Genomic DNA, 20,598 nt, shown 5'->3' on the forward strand with positions numbered 1-20,598 from the left:
GGGCAGAAGTTCATTAGGAGTAGTCTATTTCCACAACAGGAAAAACTTTCAACCGCTAAGAAGGCCAATCTTTTTCCCTTTCAGGGAAAACAACATTAATATTATTCAAATCTTTTGGAAATGAGCAAATTCCTTCCTTTCCCCTGCCCTGAGGCCTCAACTTCACACAATGGTTTCTCACACCAGGTGACCCAGAGCTGGTAGTCTGGAAGGGGAGTTTGCCGGCCCAGGACTGCAAAGTCCAGTCTCCAGGGCTAGTTAGGGGAACCAAAAAGAAACCCACCTTTGTTCATTAATATTTGCCCAGGGAATGAGAGATCTGCGTTAAACTTACAGAAAGCTGTTTAAAATCTTAACAACGTGGAGATGTGGAGATTCCCAGTAAGCCAGTCCTAATGATCAGAAAGTGTTTTGAAAACACCTTGGGTGGCCCTACTGGAGTCTGCCCCATTGGATCCTTCCCAGGAAATGGCACCAGCGAACAAGTTTTGCAGTATTCAGGGCACAAAAGGTCATTTATTTTTCCGATTGTGAAGTGAACATGAGACAAAATTATTTCATTTCACATTTTTTGATAAGGTAAAATAACTAAAAACCATTTCCGAAAGGCGTTTTATTTCGGTTACCGAAAGCTTCCAGTAACGTGCCTAGCTTGAAGCTAGGTTAGTTATTTATCATATAATCCTCCCCACAGGTTTGATCACCACTAATTTGCAGATGAGGAAACTGACAAGCTCCGAGAGGCTCTCGGTTGCCATGTGAATCCAGGTCTGGTCTCTCACCTCCCGTTTCTGAGACCTTTCTAGACCCCATGGTTATCTCTTCAAACGGTGCTGCAAGTAAACAGCTGTGTGACCCGAGTACATAGACTTTTGAAGTCTAGGGAATGGGTAGAATGAAATATACGGGTGTGCGTTCGTGGGAGCGCCTCTGCCACGTTTGATTCCAAGGCTAGCCTGAGAATGGAAAACGCTGCTCCTCTAAAACCGCAGCGTAAAACAAGGAAATTAACAAGGCAGAATGGCGATGCGAGACTTGACAAAGTTGTTAATAAGGCGAAGGCCCAAAGCGGCGCGCCAGGGCCTGCTACTTCATTTATTTCAGCGATTAAACGAGCACGACAGGGGGCTGGCTGGAGGCAGGTAAAAAGCAGGCTCTCGCGTGGCCCGGGCACTTGATATTCCTGGCACTCGGTGTTCGAGATGCTTCCTTACGGTCGTGTGTCTGTGCGGCTCGGTCTCCATATTCCACTCATTCTTACCTCAACATTTTGCGGTATTTTATCACAGAATCCGCCTGGCAAAGCAAGGATCCCGCCCAGTTTCTTTAAACACAGCTCTTTTCTCGGGAGGCAGCAGCCGGGGCTTCACTCCCGGGCCACCAGGGACGTCCTCCTCGCGGGTCGGGCGGAGGCACTTTCGCGACCGCGGGGCCACGTGGCGAGCCCGGGCGTGGGGGGGCGTGGCCCTTCCACGAGGCGACCCCGGCCGCCGCCCACCCTGCGTGTGCGGGCGTGCACTGCTGCGGGGCGCGGAAAGGGGTGACCCGGGACTACCCCAGGCGCCCGCAGCACGCTCTGTACACAGACGCGAGGCGCTGTCCTGAGGTGACACCGGCTGCACTGCACAAGCAGCAGGCGCCGCCGATCAACTAGTTCGCACCGAGGATTCCTCTTGGTGCGTGGCCCAGTTTTCCTTAGGACCGGCTCCAACCCCTCCCTGACACCGCCCCCCTCGCCGCCACGCTCCGAGGCCTTCCCCGGGGAAGCCTCGCGTCCCTCCCCCGCGGCGCCGGGCGGCGCGCGCGCGATTCCTTGATTCCACAGGCTGTTAGCGCCGCGGGTGGGGGCAGGGCGCGCGGGGAGGGGGCCGGCAGGGGAGAGGGGCCGGGGCCCGGGGGGCGGAGGGGGGCCGGCGTGGGGAGTTCCTCGCTCGCGGACCACACGCTCCGCGGGCCAATCCCGAGCCAGCCTCTAGCAGTGTCGCACGCGGGACACGTCCAAGCGTTTGTTGGCACGGCCGGTGAGGGGGAGGGGGCCGAGGAGGAGGGAGGGGAGTTGAGTGACAGACTTTGCGGGGCAGGCTGGGAATTGTAGTTCCCAGCTTCCGTGGCCATAGCCATTTTGTAGTCGGGGGACTACAACTTCCAGAAGATCAAGGGGACCATTCTAGGGTGCCCCGGGAATAGGCGGCTCTCCCCGGGGCCGGGCGTCTTGGGGCATTCGTACCCAGCAGCCCGGCTGCAGGTAGACGCAAGGGCAGTGGCGAGTGCTGGCGCGGGGCGGCCGTGGGGTGAGCGGCAGGCAGGGGAAAGGGGGTGAGGTGGAGCGACGGAGCGTGCCATGCATTGAGCTAGGGAGCCTCTCTCAATTCCACGCCTGGGCTCGGCGTGGGAGCGACGCCCAGGGCTTGCCTGGGAGGGCTTCGTCGAGGCCGCTCGGGTGTCTGGTTGGCCAGGCTGCGGGGGTGCCCTGACCTGGGCCAGGGGCGGTCGGCACCGGGCTAAGCGGGCGCCTGGTGACCGAGCGGTGGGAGTTTTCGGCTGGCGCCTGGCGGGGAATTATCCGAGGAGCCCTAACTTGTATAAAAGCAGAGTCCATTTAAAGTTGGGCTGGATAGCCTCTCTCTCATTGGTTAGGGGGCTTGGAAAAAAGAGACTCGGCGAGCCCTCGCTGTGGTGCTGCCGCCGCCGCCGCCGCCGCCGCTGGAGTTGACTCTTCTGCTCGCACTGCTGCTGCAGCACAAACGTGACTTCCAACATTTTTTATTTATCTTTCCCTTTTCTTTTCCAAGATGTAACTACGGATCAGACACTAAGGACCTTCACGTTTCGCTGATGTAGTTTTTGGAGGAAAAAGGGGGGGGAGTGAAGGGCGTCGGTTTTTTTTTTGTGTGTGTGTGTGTGTATGTGTTTCGGGGGAAATTTTCCATTATGAGTGTTTTACTAAAGTGAATTTTTTTTTGTTTGCTTCGTTCGTCTTTGGCTCTTTTTTTTTTTTCCTTCCCAATTTCGGATTTATTTCAAGGCGAATCTGGCTTTGGGGGAAGAGGAAGAAAAGTCGGATTACAAGATCAACCACCACCACCAACAATAAAAACCACCAGGATATTTTTTTGCAAATTTCTGACGGCTTTAAATTCATGAAGCAATTGTCCCCTTTTGCAATCAGCATTTGGATCTCAGAATGAGCAAGGAAAGACCCAAGAGGAATATCATTCAGAAGAAATATGTAAGTGCTCCTAACAACACATCCTTTGACTTGCAGTTTTAAGCAATGGCTGTGAATGTCAAGTTTATAGATAATTCTGCAGCTGAAGGGTTTTAAACACAGCGTCCGATAAGGCTGTTTCTTTCTTTTCTGAAAGAGGGCTTTTCAAGCAAAGTGGTGTCTGCCTCGTTTGGCTGAAAAAACAGATTGGTGTAGAGATACCTCAAGTAAATAAATTGACCTCGAATGACACAACCATAATCTAGTTTTAGATGAAAGGCAAGGGATTTTGGTGGAGCTTGAGGTGGCGGGGGCTGCGGTAATGTAACTAAACTGCATTCTCAAGCGGATTTGGCCCCGTATTGCACTTTGCATGCAAATGAGCCTGTGTTATTATTATTAATGTTATTTGGAAAAATCGTGTAACGCATGTGTGTTGGAAGCCCTTTAAGTTGGAATCGAGGGTCCGATTATGGCGATCTTCTCTTTGCACTGGCACATTAAATTTAATGTCTGTGGTCATTTTGGCTTATCTGGTTTGCAACATAAACCAGTTGGGAATCATGTTACAGCGAATGCATTTGTTGGGTTTGACTTTAATTTAATAATGAGGCTGGTTTTGTTTAAAAAATTCATGATTTCCAGTTCTAGGGGAAAAGGACACACTATGGCTAATGTTTTCAAGTGTGTATGTGAATACATATGTAAGTAACTACAAGTCATTTCTCCTTGTTAACTGGGCTTCTGAAATTCGGTGATTATACAGAGATTTAAATGGTTTGGAATAGTTAAATTTGTGCATAGTACAGCTACGTTTTGATTGGCATGGGGAGTGTTTTTGTTTTGTGTGTGGTGCCTTTTTTTTTTTAAGTTTGAGGGGAGGGAGGAAAGAGGGGGACCGAGGGATTAACTAAATATGCACTCCAGTGATCTGTGATTAGCTGCATGCTTTAAAGAACTCATTTTTTCAAAAAAGGCCAAATGAACATACCTTAGCGTAAGAGGAAAGTTTTATTTAAGTTGAGTAGACAGATTGGTGTTAATATTTTCCCTTTTTGATCATTGTGGTGTGTGTAATGAGAGATGACCTTCGGGGCACTGGTTTTGTAAAAAATATATTTAATGGAAAAGCTGAATGCTCCTTCAAGAGAGCTGATTCTTATCTAGACACGTCAACTTCAACTCTGAAAGAAATGCAAGGTTAGATAATCAAGTCCAACTTAGAAAGCTGTTCATAAAGAATTTAAGAATTAAAATACATCCGCATTGCAGAGGGCTGGGTAGAATGCAAAGGACTAGTTTAAACTCCGGCTGTAGAAACTGCACGGAGGCAACCTTGCCTCGGAGCGTGGACGTCTTCCCGGGGCACGTCCGTTTCGGATGCAGCCACAAAGCAAATGGGGTAGAACTTGGACGAGAACCCCACCCCGCTTCCCATTCCGGACCTTCTTGAGGTGGACAGCAGCGTTGGGTGGGTTTTTAAAATTGCGGGCGGTCAGCGGATCGTGTCGAGTCTGGGCGTCCGGCTGTAAGACCGTGGCTGGCGGCGGCCGCGGGAGGCACGGCACGAGTTAATGCTCCGGGAACAGAGGTGTTAGCGACGTGCTCGGTCTGGCTGCGGAGGGGACGGCGCGCCGGGGTCGCGGCCGGCTGTGCCGGGGCTGGGCCGGCGGGCGCGCGCGCGGCCTGTAGGGGGCAGACTCCGGGCGGGCGCGCGAGGCGGGCACCGGGCTACCGTCCCCAGGCCGGCTCGCAGGCAGGCGGGCACCGGGCTACCCGGGCCGGCTCGTAGGCAGGCTGGCGGGTGGGTGGGGCGCGGGGGCGGTGCGGCCTGCGGGGCGCGGGGAGGGGAGAGCGCGGGGGGCGGAGGCGTGGGCGTGCCGGGGAGGGGGCGCGCGGCGCACAGCTGCAGCCGGCGCCCCCGACCGTGCGCACGGCCGAGCATGGCGGCGGCCGGGCCGGCTTCCCGCGGCCCTGCCGGCGGGCTCCGACGCGCTCTCAAGAGCAACAGGTTAAGCCGCCGAGACGTCAGCGCACCCCCTCCCCGCCCCCGGGTTCTTCCCCCGCCGCTCGCTGGCGCCCCAGCCCTCCTTCCCTCCCTCCGCCCCCCGCGGCGCTCGGTTCCCGGACGCTCCCGGCCGCGCTCTGTTGTCATTGTGACGTCACAAAGGGACGGGCCCGGGTGGAACCTTCCCCTCCTCCTCCGTGACGTCAAAAGTCGGGCGGGAGGTTCCAGGCGCGGCGGGGCTGCCGGGGGAGGACGGTGCGGGGCGGGGGCTGCCGCGGAGCCGGGCTGCGGCGTGGGAGGAGGAAGAGGAGGAAGATACCTTCGGCCTCTGCCTTCCCCTCCGGAGCGTCGCGCTTCCTACCAGGTGAGCGCTGGGGAGCCGTTGGTCCCCAAAGGAGTGTCACTGGACCCTGTTGTGATGCCAGTTGGGAAGTGGGGAGCAGGGAGGAGGCGCCTCCTTTCTGCAGGAATGTTTTCCTCTGTTCCAGGTCTCCTGATGGTGTTGCATTGCTAGCGTGGTACATGTGCCCCACCTCCGCCGCTTATGGAAAGAAATGAAAGTATTCAGGGAAAGCTCTGCTTTGTTGGAGGGACCGCATTGTGGATTTGACCACTTTGTCACTTGAAGTGTTGGGGATGCTTCGGCAGGATGTGGCCGGATGCCCTTCATGGTGATGCTGCACAGCAGCGTCTGTTGCTCTTTCTGGAAGCTTTGCGGTACCATGGTGGGGGGCTCTCTTTTGCTGTGCCGGCTCTGTGCCTGCTGAGTGTAATTTTGGGGGACTGGACCGAGGTGTACTGAGGAGAGCGCAGGACTCCTTTAAGTCTCAAGGTGGTCTGGGCTTAGTTCTTCTGAGCAAGGTAACCAGAGGCTGGCATTCTGTTTTCTCTTTTATAAAGTGGAAAAATACCTGCCATTGCCACTTAACAAAGTCACTGAAAAGATCATGTGCACGGAAGATGTAAAGCACTATGCCTCTTTATATGTAAGATGGCATTATTACTTGAGCTGGTTGTAGGCAGCACGTTTCCCATAATTGGTCTCAAAAGCCAGAGATGCCTGCTGAGTTGCCATTTAGTTTATTACCTTAGCAAAGCAGAGTTGGGGGTGTGATTGTCGATGGTAGGCTTTGGGAGAAATGATTGTTATATTTCATAATAAATGATGTCCTTGAGAAAGTCATAAATTGCAATGTAATCCTGTCTTAATTGTGCTGGGCACGACTCCCACTGCAATACCTTAAATAACTGAAAACATTTGCCTTTGAAAGCCCCAATCCACTTCGACAATAAAAACAGTTCCATGTTTTGCTCTATGGGTATTTTCTGCCATTTCCATCATTCCACTGCTTGGTTATTCCTAGGGAGAACAGCAGATACGATATTAGGGCTTCATTACTATTTGATCTTTGCTTTCTAGCAGATATCAGTTTGAAATAGAAAATCTCTGCCATCTGAAGATAATAATTCATGTAATTAGCATGAAAACAAATTGCCAGTTTGATTTTCTAGGACAGCTCAAGCCGAATTTGTACCATTAGGCCGTCAGTTTTAAGTATCTTAATTTTATAATTTGAAAGTATGTGATTTAAAAATTGGAAGAAGTTTTGGCTATAGGGTTCAACAGTAGGATTTATTATAATTACAGCTACATAAAATTGTAAAGAAAGTAAGAAGAACACACAAATATAGTGGTTGATTTATGAAGTTTTTTTGCTTTAAATCTTGTCATTTTAGACAAATCGTTCAGGCTATTTCACAGTTGGTGGAGTGGTGGGGAAATTTGCACGTTATTTTATTGCTGTAGTTTTTCTTTCCTGGGATCTTTACGTGGCTTTCTTGCTACTTGTTTCTAGTGTGTAAAATCTTGCTCTGTGTTAAGTGGAGGGCAGTGGCATTTGATCTCCTGTTACTGTTTAGGGACAACACGGAAGGAAGATACAATCAAGTTCAAAGTGTCACTAAAAAAATTTGAAAGAAGGCCGGGCGCTGTGGCTCAAGCCTGTAATCCCAGCACTTTGGGAGGCTGAGGCGGGTGGATCACGAGGTCAAGAGATCGAGACCATCCTGGTCAACATGGTGAAACCCCGTCTCTACTAAAAATACTAAAAAAATGAGCTGGGCATGGTGGCGTGTGCCTGTAATCCCAGCTACTCAGGAGGCTGAGGCAGGAGAATTGCCTGAACCCAGGAGGCGGAGGTTGCGGTGAGCCGAGATCGCGCCATTGCACTCCAGCCTGGGCAACAAGAGCGAAACTCCGTCTCAAAAAAAAAAATTTGAAAGAAAAAAATTATGTCAGGCCGGGCGCGGTGGCTCAAGCCTATAATCCCAGCACTTTGGGAGGCCGAGGCGGGTGGATCACGAGGTCGAGAGATCGAGACCATCCTGGTCAACATGGTGAAACCCCGTCTCTACTAAAAATACAAAAAATTAGCTGGGCATGGCGGCACGTGCCTGTAATCCCAGCTACTCAGGAGGCTGAGGCAGGAGAATTGCCTGAACCCAGGAGGCGGAGGTTGCGGTGAGCCGAGATCGCGCCATTGCACTCCAGCCTGGGCAACAAGAGCGAAACTCCGTCTCAAAAAAAAAAAAAAAAAATTATGTCGAAAAGTAATCCAACTTGGTTTATTATTCAGGTAATTATTTTACTGTAGGAGGCTAATATTTAACTCGTGTGTCCCTGTAGCCACTGGCCCAAATAGGAAATAGAAGTATTTGGTACTTGGCATATATGGTGGCTGTTTCCTCATAGTGGGTTAAACCAGTGCCTGTTGCTGGGCTGAAGGCTATTGACGCATTTCCAAGTGCCAATAATCCCAGTGTTTATATATATATATCTCCTGCTCCGAAGGTTATTTTAACTTCCCTCCTTCAGAACAAGAAGATCTTTTGAAATATATAATTGGTGTCAATTACATTCAAAATGGAACTGTTGGTTTTTTTTGTTTTCATTTCAGAGAAGACATGGGAATGTCATACTAAGCATAGTCCTTTAAGACATTTGGTGAAGGCTAAACTGGAGAGCCTTTTTAAGCTAGTGCCTTTGCTCTTTATGGTGTGAGGACTCACATTCCTGACCTTTAAATTCTGGCTGCATTGCTCTGATCATCCTGTTGTTACTGGTCCACTTCCCCTCCACCCTGCTCCCATTACTGTAGTAGCAGCTCTCCTAACCACCTTTTTTTCCCTTTTTTTTTTTTTTTTTTTTTTTTTTTTTTTTTTTAAGAGACCGGGTCTCGCTATGTTGCCCAGGCTGGTTCACTTCTCCTAAGGCAATCTGGTGGTCCCCTACTCCCGGGAGGTCACCATATTGATGCTGAACTTAGTGCAGACACCTGATTGGTATAGCGCACTACAGTCAAGAACTCCTGGGTTTAAGCGATCCTCGCACCTCAGCCTCCTAGTAGCTGGAACTGCAGGCACAAACACTGTGCTGAGCTCCTAATCACCGTTTACTTACCTAACCTACTTGCCCTGTTCGCTCCAGAATGTTCTGGCTGATACTGTAGGACAAAACTGGGCAGCTCTGGGATATGCCTCTGTCCCCCTTGGCTTTCACCCAGAAGTCTTGCTAAGTTAAGTGTCAGTTGTTTGTTCCCAAATCTGGTTATTCCAGTTGGGTTGTTTATTGTAATTACAGTTAAATATTACGTCAACCTTCAAACGAGTGAAAAAGAGTTTCAGTGAAAACTTTTATTTTGAATGTTTTGAAGAAGACTTGATAAAGTCAATTACTAAGAAAAACAAGTGTTAAAGTAGATGTGGGCCAGACGTTTATAATATTTTGGGAAAATCTGTGAGGACTGTCCACATACATTGCTTTGCAAGTGATTCCCTTTTAAGAACCAAACTTCAGTTATGCCCAGACTTTCCCAACAAACAAAACAGTATAATGTGGAATACTAGGAGAAGTAAGACTCATGGTCTGGTGTCAGAAAAACCTGGTGTTAAAAGTATATTTGTCTTTGTCTGTTAAATGTTAAGGAATATCCTTTTTTTAAAAAAATTTTTTTTTCTTGTCTAACAAAAACTTGTTTCCATTAACTAACCTATTTCTGGTTCTTGTCATCCCTCATAAGAGTGCTTCAAACTGTGTTTAGCCTTAATCCCCGAATGCTAAACGGGACTCCCTGTCTGTTTCATGCCATGTAGCTTAGGTAAAGTGTGGATCAGTGTAGAGTAGTCCTACTGAGGTGATTGTGTTACTTTTGGAGTTAGAATAATTGTGCCATTCACTGCATGGCAGGGAGCAGAAAGATTAGTGATGCTGTACCTAATTCATGGAGTTCAGAAGCTTGTATTTTGTGATCTGGCAACTTTAATTATATATTGTTTTATTTAGGAGATATTGTGGAAGGTCTGTTCCATTTCAAATTCTTAAGCCTTACCTGTTAATAAAAATAAGACCAGGGGCCAGGCACGGTGGCTCATGCCTGTAATCTTAGCACTTTGGGAGGCCAAGGTGGGCGGATCACCTGAGGTTAGGAGTTTGAGATCAGCCTGACCAACATGGGGAAACCTCGTTTCTACTAAAAATACAAAATTAGCCATGTGTGGTGGTGTATGCCTTCATTCCAGCTACTCGGGAGGCTGAGGCAGGAGAATCGCTTGAACCTGGGAGGTGGAAGTTGTGGTGAGCTGTGAGTGCCATTGCACTCCAGCCTGGGCAAAAAGAATAAAACTCTGTCTCATAAAAATAAAAATTAAAAAATTGGAAATAACCTTAAAAAATGAGACCAATTGAATACGTTTTTTCATGTATTCAATTATCTTTTGTTTCTTTCTGTCTTCCAGATAACTGTACTCTTTATTTCTGTGACTTCCTAAAACAAGCCTCAATTGCTTTTCCAGGCCCCAGTGTTTGTTTTTCTAATTTCTTTTTTTTTTTTTTTTTTTTCTGAGACGGAGTTTCGCTCTTGTTACCCAGGCTGGAGTGCAATGGCGCGATCTCGGCTCACCACAACCTCCGCCTCCTGGGCTCAGGCAATTCTCCTGCCTCAGCCTCCTGAGTAGCTGGGATTACAGGCATGTGCCACCATGCCCAGCTAATTTTTATTTTTAGTAGAGACGGGGTTTCACCATGTTGACCAGGATGGTCTCGATCTCTCGACCTCGTGATCCACCCGCCTCGGCCTCCCAAAGTGCTGGGATTACAGGCTTGAGCCACCGCGCCCGGCCTGTTTTTCTAATTTCTTTTGTCCATAAACCTTTTCCATACTTGCCTCATGCTTAGAGGCATCTTTTATTCCAGGAGGTGGGAACTCCATGATGTCTGTCTACATTTTCGTAGAAAATTAGAGTGAGCAAGATTTTATTTTCATTATCCTTCTAGGTTTTAAGCTTTCTTGACTTCAGACAATCTTGTACCCTTCTGGAAGTATCAGGGTTTTTAAATTTAATTTAATTTAATTTTATTATTATTTTTTTTTCAGACGGAGTTTCGCTCCTGTTACCCAGGCTGGAGTGCAATGGCGTGATCTCGGCTCACCGCAACCTCCGCCTCCTGGGTTCAGGCAATTCTCCTGCCTCAGCCTCCTGAGTAGCTGGGATTACAGGCACGCGCCACCATGCCCAGCTAATTTTTTGTATTTTTAGTAGAGACGGGGTTTCACCATGTTGACCAGGATGGTCTTGATCTCTCGACCTCGTATCCACCCGCCTCGGCCTCCCAAAGTGCTGGGATTACAGGCTTGAGCCACCGCGCCCAGCCTGTATCAGGGTTTTTAAATAAGGATTCTGAAAATTCAATTCTGATTCAGAATAAAAGTATTATTATTATTTTTAAAGATGGGATTTCACCATGTTGGTCAGGCTGGTCTTCAACTCCCGACCTCAGGTGATCCGCTCGCCTTGGCCTTCAGAGTGCTTGGATTATAGGCGTGAGCCACTGCGCCTGGCCAAGAATAAAATTATTAAAAGTGGAGCTGACCTGTCATTTTGTTCTTGGTGGAAGAATCCTGTTTCCAGGACTTCTTGTTCCTGTCACTTCATTCCCCTCCAACCCCCCCAAGACAGAGTCTGTCGCTCAGGCTCGAGTACAGTGATATGATCTCAGCAACCTCTGGCTCCTGGGTTCAAGTGATTCTTCTGCCTCAGCCTCCCAAGTAGCTGAGATTACAGGCACCTGTCACCACACCCAGCTAATTTTCGTATAGAGATAGGGTTTTACCATGTTGGCTGGGCTGGTCTTGAAGTCTTAACCTCGTGATCTCCCTGCCTTGGCCTCCTAAAGTGCGGGATTACAGGCGTGAGCCACTGCACCTGGTCCCCTGTCAACTCTTGCAGGTGGCTTTTGTCTTTCTAGCCCTCTTAGGCTGTAGGAAAGAGCCCATGTACATTGTCTCAGAGGGCAAGGTCTAGGTAGTTCCTGTGTGAGCAGCCACAGCTCCACGACCACTCTGGGTCTCTGTTTTTTCCACTTTTACCACAGATTTCGCTATTGTTGTAAGGGTGCTGCCCACCTGTCCTGGGTCTCTTTTATCCATTTGAAGAAATGTTCCAGAAAACATGGATTGTAGAAAACACCTCCAGATGGCCATATAACACCCACTTCTCTTTTTTTTTTTTTGAGACGGAGTTTCGCTCTTGTTACCCAGGCTGGAGTGCAATGGCGCGATCTTGGCTCACCACAACCTCCACCTTCTGGGTTCAAGCAACTCTCCTGCCTCAGCCTCCTGAGTAGCTGGGATTACAGGCATGTGCCACCATGCCCAGCTAATTTTTTGTATTTTTAGTAGAGACGGGGTTTCACCATGTTGACCAGGATGGTCTCGATCTCTTGACCTCGTGATCCACCTGCCTCGGTCTCCCAAAGTGCTGGGATTACAGGCTTGAGCCACCGCGCCCACCCTAACACCCACTTCTCTTAATGGTATTGTGAAAAGAGGACTCAGTCAATTCTGAAATAACCACCCACATTGTGAGTTTGCCCAAGAAAAGGTGTTTTTGAGTCCATTTTACAGATGAGAAAAGCAAGGTGAAAAACTAGCCAGATGGTTAGTTTTCTGTATTCCCTCCCCACTTTTGAGTTCAGAGGAAATAGAAGTAAAATGAATGATCAGTGGAGCCCCAAAAAGGGGAGATGAAAAGGTCATAAAAGGGGCTCTTGACAGCCTTTGGAGAGGCTTTTCACCTGAGAAAGTTGGGGAAACGAGAGCAGTTTCGTCAGGAGTGTCAGTCAGTCTCACATGCGTGTTTGTGTGTGTTGTTTCTTGAAGCACCAGTTGGTGGAGCTACCCCCTTATCCCCAGCTGGCTGTCTCCTTGAGTCATCCCTGGAAGAAGAGCTGAGATCCCGTGTCCCTTGGGACTGGATGGTTTATGCTCTTTAGTCTTACGGGTGCCCCCACCACATTCTTGGGTGTATCAACCCAGCGTGGGTTGCCGTTGTCCAGACTTCCAGGAACCGGTTTGATTTCCCAGGGCTGTTGACTTTTTCTTGTACTTGTGTCTTTGCCCCTGACTTTGAGGCCTAGGGGACCATGGAGCACTGGGAAAATCATTTGCCCTGAGTCCTTACCAGGGGCTGGGCCATCCATTAAACAAAGGCTGTCCAGATGTGTTAATGAGGCATTGTACATAATTACTTACATAATCATAGGACAGATGCGGGTGTTAGAGAAAGAGGAACCCTACTGCTAGAAGTTGTTGAGAGCTATTCTTGAGAGCTGGTGCTGCCTAAAAGGTCTCAATTGGATTTTAAGTTCTAATTTTATAAGTCTGTCAAGCTCCATCACCCATGAAGAGGAAGGCCAGTGAGCACTGAAGTATTATCAACAGCAATGTTTATGTACTGGGGTCCTAGAAGGTTAACAAAATACATAGCCACAGGGCTGGGCGCCGTGGCTCATGCTTGTAATCCCAGCACTTTGGGAGGCAGACGCTGGCGGATCACTTGAGGTCAGGAGACCAGGAGACCAGAGTGGTGAAACTCCTCTCTACTAAAAATACAAAAAATCCAGGCATGGTGGTAGGCACCTGTAATCTCAGCTACTCCGGAGGGTGAGACAGGAGAATCTCTTGAACTGGGGTGGCAGAGGTTGCAGTGAGTTGAGATTGTACTACTGCCCTCCAGCTTGGGTAACAGAGCAAGACTCTGTCTCAAAAAAAGAAAAAAAAAAAACACATAGGCACAGTTTTGCCCCTCCATACTCCCAGTATGGGTCATCCTTCATGCACAATGGTCAACTAGGAATTCTTTCTTCTTTTTTTGAGACGAAGTCTCTCAGCCTCCCAGGTAGCTGGGATTATAGGCACCCACCACCACACCCAGCTAATTTTTGTATTTTTAGTAGAGATGGGGTTTCACCAAGTTGGCCAGACTGGTCTCGAACTCCTGACCTCAGGTGATCCACCTGCCTTGGCCTCCCAAAGTGCTGGGATTACACGTGTGAGCCACTGTGCCTGGCAGGAATTATTAATAGTAACTTTTTTTTTGAGCGGGGAGTAGGGAAGGAGTGAAAAGGATGCGTTGTGTGACTCTTCTCTACCTGGAGACCTGATTTACCTGGACAGCAGCCCAGGTATCTTTTTTTATTTTTTATTGTTTTATACAGAGTCTTGCTCTGTCTCCCAGGCTGGAGTGCAGTGGCTCGGTCTCAGCTCAATGCAACCTCTGCCTCCTGAGTTCAAGTGATTCTCCTGCCTCAGTCTCCTGAGTAGCTGGGATTACAGGCACGTGCCACCATGCCCAGCTAATTTTTGTATTTTTAGTAGAGACGGGGTTTTACCGTGTTGGTCAGGCTGCTCTCAACTCTGACCTCGTGAACCGCTCGCGTCAGCCTCCGAAACTGCTGAGATTACAGGCTTGAGCCACCGTGCCCGGCCCAGCCTAGGTATCTTAAGTGACTGAATCTATCATGAGAATGTGGGACATCTTTTGGCGCCGATTTTATTGATCTCTTAAAATCTGGGTGTTTCTGTTTCCATTATTTCCTAACCACCATTTTGGTGAGAGCTTGGTCTGCAGTAGTAGTGTATTATCTCTTGGTTCTCATTTCTGCCAGCTGTTAGAGTGTTTGGTGCCTGTCGGGGCAGAAACAGGTGCCAGGAGGAAATGAGAAGGGATTAGGCGTGAGCATGTGTTTCTTGCATTTAGTCTTTCTATAGGTTTGCAGAAGGGGGCTGAATGAATACTTATTCTGTTCAGCAGCAGACTTGTGTGCTTTGTGTGTGGGCCTTATTACTTCTACTAAATGGACCTCAGTAACGAAAGCCTCAGATTTGGACAGGATTGTGACTATATGGAGTACCTCTGTGGTAATGGGCAAGGTTGGGCATGTGAGTCTAGTTCAAGTCTGGCCCTGTGTTAAACTGGCTGTGTAACATCAGGCAAGCTATACAACCTCGCTGAGCTATTTCCTCATCTGGACAACTTGTTTCATGCACTTCACAGGCTTGTTGCTGGGAGAAGCAGGGGAATTTTTGATGTGAAAGCACTTTGTAAACTGCATACTGCTGCACAAATGCTCAAGGTATTATTACACAGTTGGAAATCACCAACTTGGAGACATCAGTCCTGCCGGCGGCCTTCCTAGCTGACTCAGATATAAATGAATCAAATGAATTCTGCACTTTGATTCTTAATAAAGCAAGTGGATAGCAAATAACAGATGCACTTTGGGATACTGAACAAGGCTTTATGGATTAGAAGGTGATGTGATCACCTTCCACCCCGTCCTGTATCAGCCAACACTTGACTCCCAAGTACACCTGGGTGGTGAAATGGAAAGAGGGATAGATTGAGAATTAAGATTGGAGTTCACTGAATCTGTGCACAAAGATGTTTAACTAAAGAAGACATAGTCCTTGAATTTGCAAATCTGATCATGATCTTATCACAGTCCTTCAGTGGCTGTCTCAGGATTGAGTCTAAACCAAGTTTGTCCTCAGCATGGCATAAAAAGCCCTTGCTCTACTCTGGGCTTATCCTGCCACCGATACAGTTCACACATCTTGGGCTTCAGCTGAGCCCAGCGTCTCACTCCTCCACTTGCTTGGTGAATGGATTACCTGAGGAGCTCACGGTGTCTGTCTGAAGCCTGCCACCCTGTTGAGTCAGTCTGGCAGAGCCAGCTATTTCTCCCTGTTGGCTGGTCTCACACTTGATGTTTAGGTGCTGGAGTTACTTGCTTACATATCTCTCACCCTGTTAACCCCACAAGAGTAGGGGCTGAATTTATGTCCGTGTAGGTCAGTGTTAATGTCTAATACATAGTATACATTTGAGGAATATTTGAGTTCAAACTTGTGGTGGAGTATTTCAAGTGTTACTTAGTAGTGGGAGGGAATTGGTTTGGATCTAGTGGGAAAAGATAGACTTAACTGATCACAATGTTGGATACTATAATTTTACAGTTGAGAATTCCTCAGGTTTCTAGTATTGTTGTTAAGTGACCTGCTTGTGGTTGCACATTTTATCAGAGACAGCTGGGGCATGAAATCTGGGGCCCGATACAGTAGAAGGCCCTGTCTGTTACTGCCTTTGGAAATACTTCTTTCTTTCAGGGGGATTCTTAGTTATCCATGGTAACTACAGTAATTCATTCATTTTCATGGAAAAATAAAATCCACATGTAATCCCCATACCTAATTAAGCCAATGGCATTTTACTATTGTGCAGATGGCCTTTTTTGGTTAAGAGGTGATTCAAATCAGACAAGTACTCAAAAGATAGAAATCATTGAAATCTCATACCGGGCATTCCTCCACTTGTAGATTCGGTTTTATATATGTGGGCTCATACTCTTTTTAAGTGCTGTATTTTTAATACCTGCTGTTTGCATTTATAACTTGTCATGGTAATCAAAGACAGTGATTTTTAATGGCCTCAAGGCAGTTGATTGATAGATACCACCATTTTTTTTTTTTTTTTTTTTTTGAGACGGAGTTTCGCTCTTGTTACCCAGGCTGGAGTGCAATGGCACGATCTCGGCTCACCGCAACCTCCGCCTCCTGGGTTCAGGCAGTTCTCCTGCCTCAGCCTCCTGAGTAGCTGGGATTACAGGCACACGCCACCATGCCCAGCTAATTTTTAGTATTAACCACCATTTTCTTGACTCATCTCTTTGGGATGGTTTTTTACAGGTTTGGGGCTCTTGTACAAAATGATGCCTGCAGCCTGCTCTGCATGTATCTATTTTCACTTGACTCTAAATTCTTCACTGAAATTACTGACTCAGAAGTGCCTGTGTTTTGATCGTTGCTAGCTCCTTACTTTCTTGGAGAGAGGCTATACTAATTTACGGTCCCACAGGTAGTTCGTGTTAGGCCAGTGGGTTGGTTGGTTTGTTGGCTTTTAAAAACCAATACAGGCATTTGTAACGAGTAGTAAAGATGTCAGTGGAGTTTTATTTAAGTTTCTATTTTCTTCGTGTCCTCTCTCAGGACATTTAGAACTAAATGAGATAAGATATGTGAAAGCACTTTGTAAAACAAAATTGCTCCAGGAACACAACGTATTATTAGCCAGAACAGCTCTGGTAGGGAAGGGAAAGGGAGAGACTTGGGTAATTGTACAGTGGTATTCTTTGTATGTATGAAATGCTTTTTGTTGTGAGGACATAGAGATACTTAAGTAATAAAGATGACCCATAATCACAATGTTCCCATATGTGATCTTAGCCTTGTTTGTGAGGTGGGCTTTATATGTTTGCAAAGACCCCTTTGGGCTGTGGCTTGGAAGACTGTTCAGTTAAATACAGCTGGCATATTTTGGTTTCTTACCATGTTCTGGCCCTGTGTTGGGAGTTTGAAAATACAACATTGCCGGGCGCGGTGGCTCAAGCCTGTAATCCCAGCACTTTGGGAGGCCGAGGTGGGTGGATCACGAGGTCAAGAGATCGAGACCATCCTGGTCAACATGGTGAAACCCCGTCTCTACTAAAAATACAAAAAATTAGCTGGGCATGGTGGCGCGTGCCTGTAATCCCAGCTACTCAGGAGGCTGAGGCAGGAGAATTGCCTGAACCCAGGAGGCGGAGGTGGCGGTGAACCGAGATCGCGCCATTGCACTCCAGCCTGGGTAACAAGAGCGAAACTCCGTCTCAAAAAAAAAAAACAAAACAAAACAAAAAAAAAATGAAAATACAACATTGCCCTTGTCTGAGGCACATTTACAGTTTAGTTCGCAGCCGGGATGCAAAAAGCTGGGAGGAGAGCTGTGGCTTTGAAGGCAGACTGAAGGTGAGGATCTCTGCTCTGTCATCTTGGGTAAACCACCTCCCCAGGTCTCAGTTTCATCTTTGAAATGGGGATAATTGTGCCTTCATTATTGGCCTCTCAAGGTCATTTTGTGGGAGGCCGAATCAAATGTTAAGTGTGAAGTGCTTTATACACTGTGACTATTTAGACCGTGTTATTTTAAGTTCTGCAGGTCATTGTGGCTGTAATTCTCCAAGTGCAAGATTGAAGAGGAAACTGTGTTTCTGGGTCATCTATTCTGATTATAGTATATCCCAGTTGTTCGAGGAAGAGGATGGAAGTAATAACGGTGCTTAGCACTTTTCCTTCTAACCAAGGCTTGGTTTCCTAACTTAGGGAAAAATGCAGTGCAAGTCTCTTTACACCCAGACAAACTTTTGGATCGATGGGATTTTTATCTTCCTTCTGCCTTCCCTGGTTTGTGAGGATGAGGGTAGCATTCACAGGGTGACTAAGAAGAAGCATTACTTTTTTGCATACTTTTGAATGAACTACTTTGCCTGCCTTTTATTTTCCAGGCAAGATGTATGCACCCTGAGAGATGAGGTGGAACCCAACACTTGGTTTTTACCTAAATTGCCTCCTTTTCCATTCTTACGCTGCCCAGAGCACTAAAGCTCTGTGCGTTCTATTTTCAGCTTGTAATACTGTCTTGATGTTGGAGGATGAAAGGGCTGATGTGAATGGAAGGCATTTAATAAGGAGTCATGGTCTGGAGCCCCAGTCAAATTGGTAGCACATGGTTTTCATCTGCCTTTGAAAGGCTTGGTTGCGTGGTCTTGCCTTGCCAGCGCTGTGACACCACCAGGCTGGGCCTATACACAATGCCACGTCTCCTTCTGAAACTGCTGATTTGGAGTGGCAAATCCTCTGGCTTTGAGAAATGCCAAAGGAATGGTAGACTTGGCTCCTTATTCTTTTGAAGATCACAAACTGTTTGCTAGGGCTTGTTCCTCTGCACTTAGGACAAGTTAGATGGGTGCGTTGTGGGGATGAGGTTATATTTATTTATTTATTTATTTTTTGAGACGGAGTTTTGCTCTTGTTGCCCAGGCTGGAGTGCAGTGGCGCGATCTCGGCTTACCGCAACCTCCACCTCCTGGGTTCAGGCAATTCTCCTGTCTCAGCCTCCTGAGTAGCTGGGATTACAGGCACACGCCACCATGCCCAGCTAATTTTTAGTATTTTTAGTAGAGACGGGGTTTCACCATGTTGACCAGGATGGTCTTGATCTCTTGACCTCGTGATCCACCCACCTCGGCCTCCCAAAGTGCTGGGATTACAGGTTTGAGCCACCGCACCCGGCCGGGGATGAGGTTATATTAGTGGGATTCTGTTTAACATTCGGTTTTTTTTTTTTTTTTTTTTTTTTGAGACGGAGTTTCGCTCTTGTTGCCCAGGCTGGAGTGCAATGGCGCGATCTCGGCTCACCGCAACCTCCGCCTCCTGGGTTCAGGCAATTCTCCTGCCTCAGCCTCCTGAGTAGCTGGGACTACAGGCACGCGCCACCATGCCCAGCTATTTTTTTTGTATTTTTAGTAGAGACGGGGTTTCACCATGTTGACCAAGATGGTCTCGATCTCTTGACCTTGTGATCCACCCGCCTCGGCCTCCCAAAGTGCTGGGATTACAGGCTTGAGCCACCGCGCCCGGCCTTAACATTCGGTTTTAATCACTGTTCAGCCTCCTCACGAGGCCTCCTAGCTGGTTACATTTTTTTGAAGGGGGTTAATTTTACGTATTTATTCACGTATGTTGTCCCACATTCTCTCTCTCTCTCTCTCTCTCTTTTTTTTTATTTTACAATACTGCTACAGAAGCCCCTCATTCTCAAAAAGGAGTTAAAGCCTCGGTGAACTGTCATTCCAGGAGCAAATAATTTTTACTTAGATCTGACTCAAGCTCGCTTTCCAAATAACAAAAAAGGGACAATCAGATTAAAATATGTGGACAGCAGAGAGTTGTTCATTCACCTCAGAGCAGCAGTGTTTGCGCCGGGCAGTATTTTTTTGCTTTTGGTTTGAAGTCTTGACCTAAAACTTTAACTTAGTTAAAGGCAACTTTTGCTAAATAGTATTGGTATTGACACTCCGACAGAACTTTTAATCTGAAAGAATTTTAAAGATGCGTGAAAGTAATCGCCAGTGATGATTACATCTTCTAGTGTCAGAGATCAGATTTCTATTTAAATACCAATGCAGTTTATCACTTTTTTTCCACAGTGCAGGGGGCCAGGGAGGGTCTGGATTTAATAGTGAACTTCTGAACTTGAGTACTTTGACGGGAGCAATTGGAGGGTGTTACTGCATGATTCAGTGTTCTGTGTCTTTAAAAGTGTTTTCAAATATTCATTCTGTATCGTAATCCTCAAAACTACTGTTAGAATTCCAAACCATTGTGGTTTAAACTTAGCTGGAATCTAAAAGGTAGCTGACAGAGTAAAAGGAAACCTTTAAATAAAGAACATAATTTGACTTGCCTCATTGTCCCAGAGTCTGGGCTCTGGGCATAACTAAGCCATGGGCCAAGTCTCATAGTTGAAGAGGTCGGGAAATACTTGTTTCAATATAAACACCAGCTCAATATAAACACCATCAATTAGTTCTGCAGAAACTCCTGGTACAAATAAGAACTTGCAAAGCTTCATGTTCTACGGAGTTCTTGTCTGGATGAGATAAGGAGTGCAGTACTGCTCACTCTTCTGTACTTGTGATAAATCAAAACTCTAATGATGCTATTAAAATGGGTTTTCTTTTGGCCCTGGTAAGCTGGAAAGCATTGGAAGGTAGGGAGGATAGATTTCACTTGGAAATAGCTGAAGCTAAAAAGCTGTGGCGTTTTTTTCTTTCTTCTAACTGTACTCCTTGCTCTAATTAAGCAATGTGATCGCTATCCCAACACTGACACATACCCCAGAATGAAACACATTTTCTACTCAAGTAGCCTTTTTCCCTCCTTGCCTTCTTCTATGAGACTTGCTGAAGTTGTCATGTTATTTCTTTCCAGAATTTATTGGAGCATTAGGCAAAAGCCTCTTGGGAGTATAAATAATGATGATTATAAAGAATAGTCAGTTTACCAAGGAAGGCCATTATCTTTGACTTGCAAAGCTTTTATCGCCAGACATTGTTTGCTTACAGTTGTTTAATACAAACGAAGACGTTAATGGTAAGAAGAGTCCT

General features: G+C 47.1%; 1 protein-coding gene across 1 annotated transcript in view; it reads left to right on the forward strand.

The window, feature by feature from the left end:
* The first annotated feature begins 5,151 nt into the window (after positions 1 to 5,151).
* JARID2 (jumonji and AT-rich interaction domain containing 2) overlaps positions 5,152 to 20,598 on the forward strand; it is a 285,876-nt gene continuing 270,429 nt past the window's right edge. Inside the window, exon 1 of the mRNA XM_074398471.1 lies at positions 5,152 to 5,580. Coding sequence (XP_074254572.1) covers positions 5,152 to 5,580 — 429 coding nt within the window. The remainder of the gene's footprint in view (positions 5,581 to 20,598) is intronic.

This window comes from Saimiri boliviensis, chromosome 4 (genome assembly GCF_048565385.1).
Source record: "Saimiri boliviensis isolate mSaiBol1 chromosome 4, mSaiBol1.pri, whole genome shotgun sequence".
Classification (NCBI taxonomy): Eukaryota; Metazoa; Chordata; class Mammalia; order Primates; family Cebidae; genus Saimiri; species Saimiri boliviensis.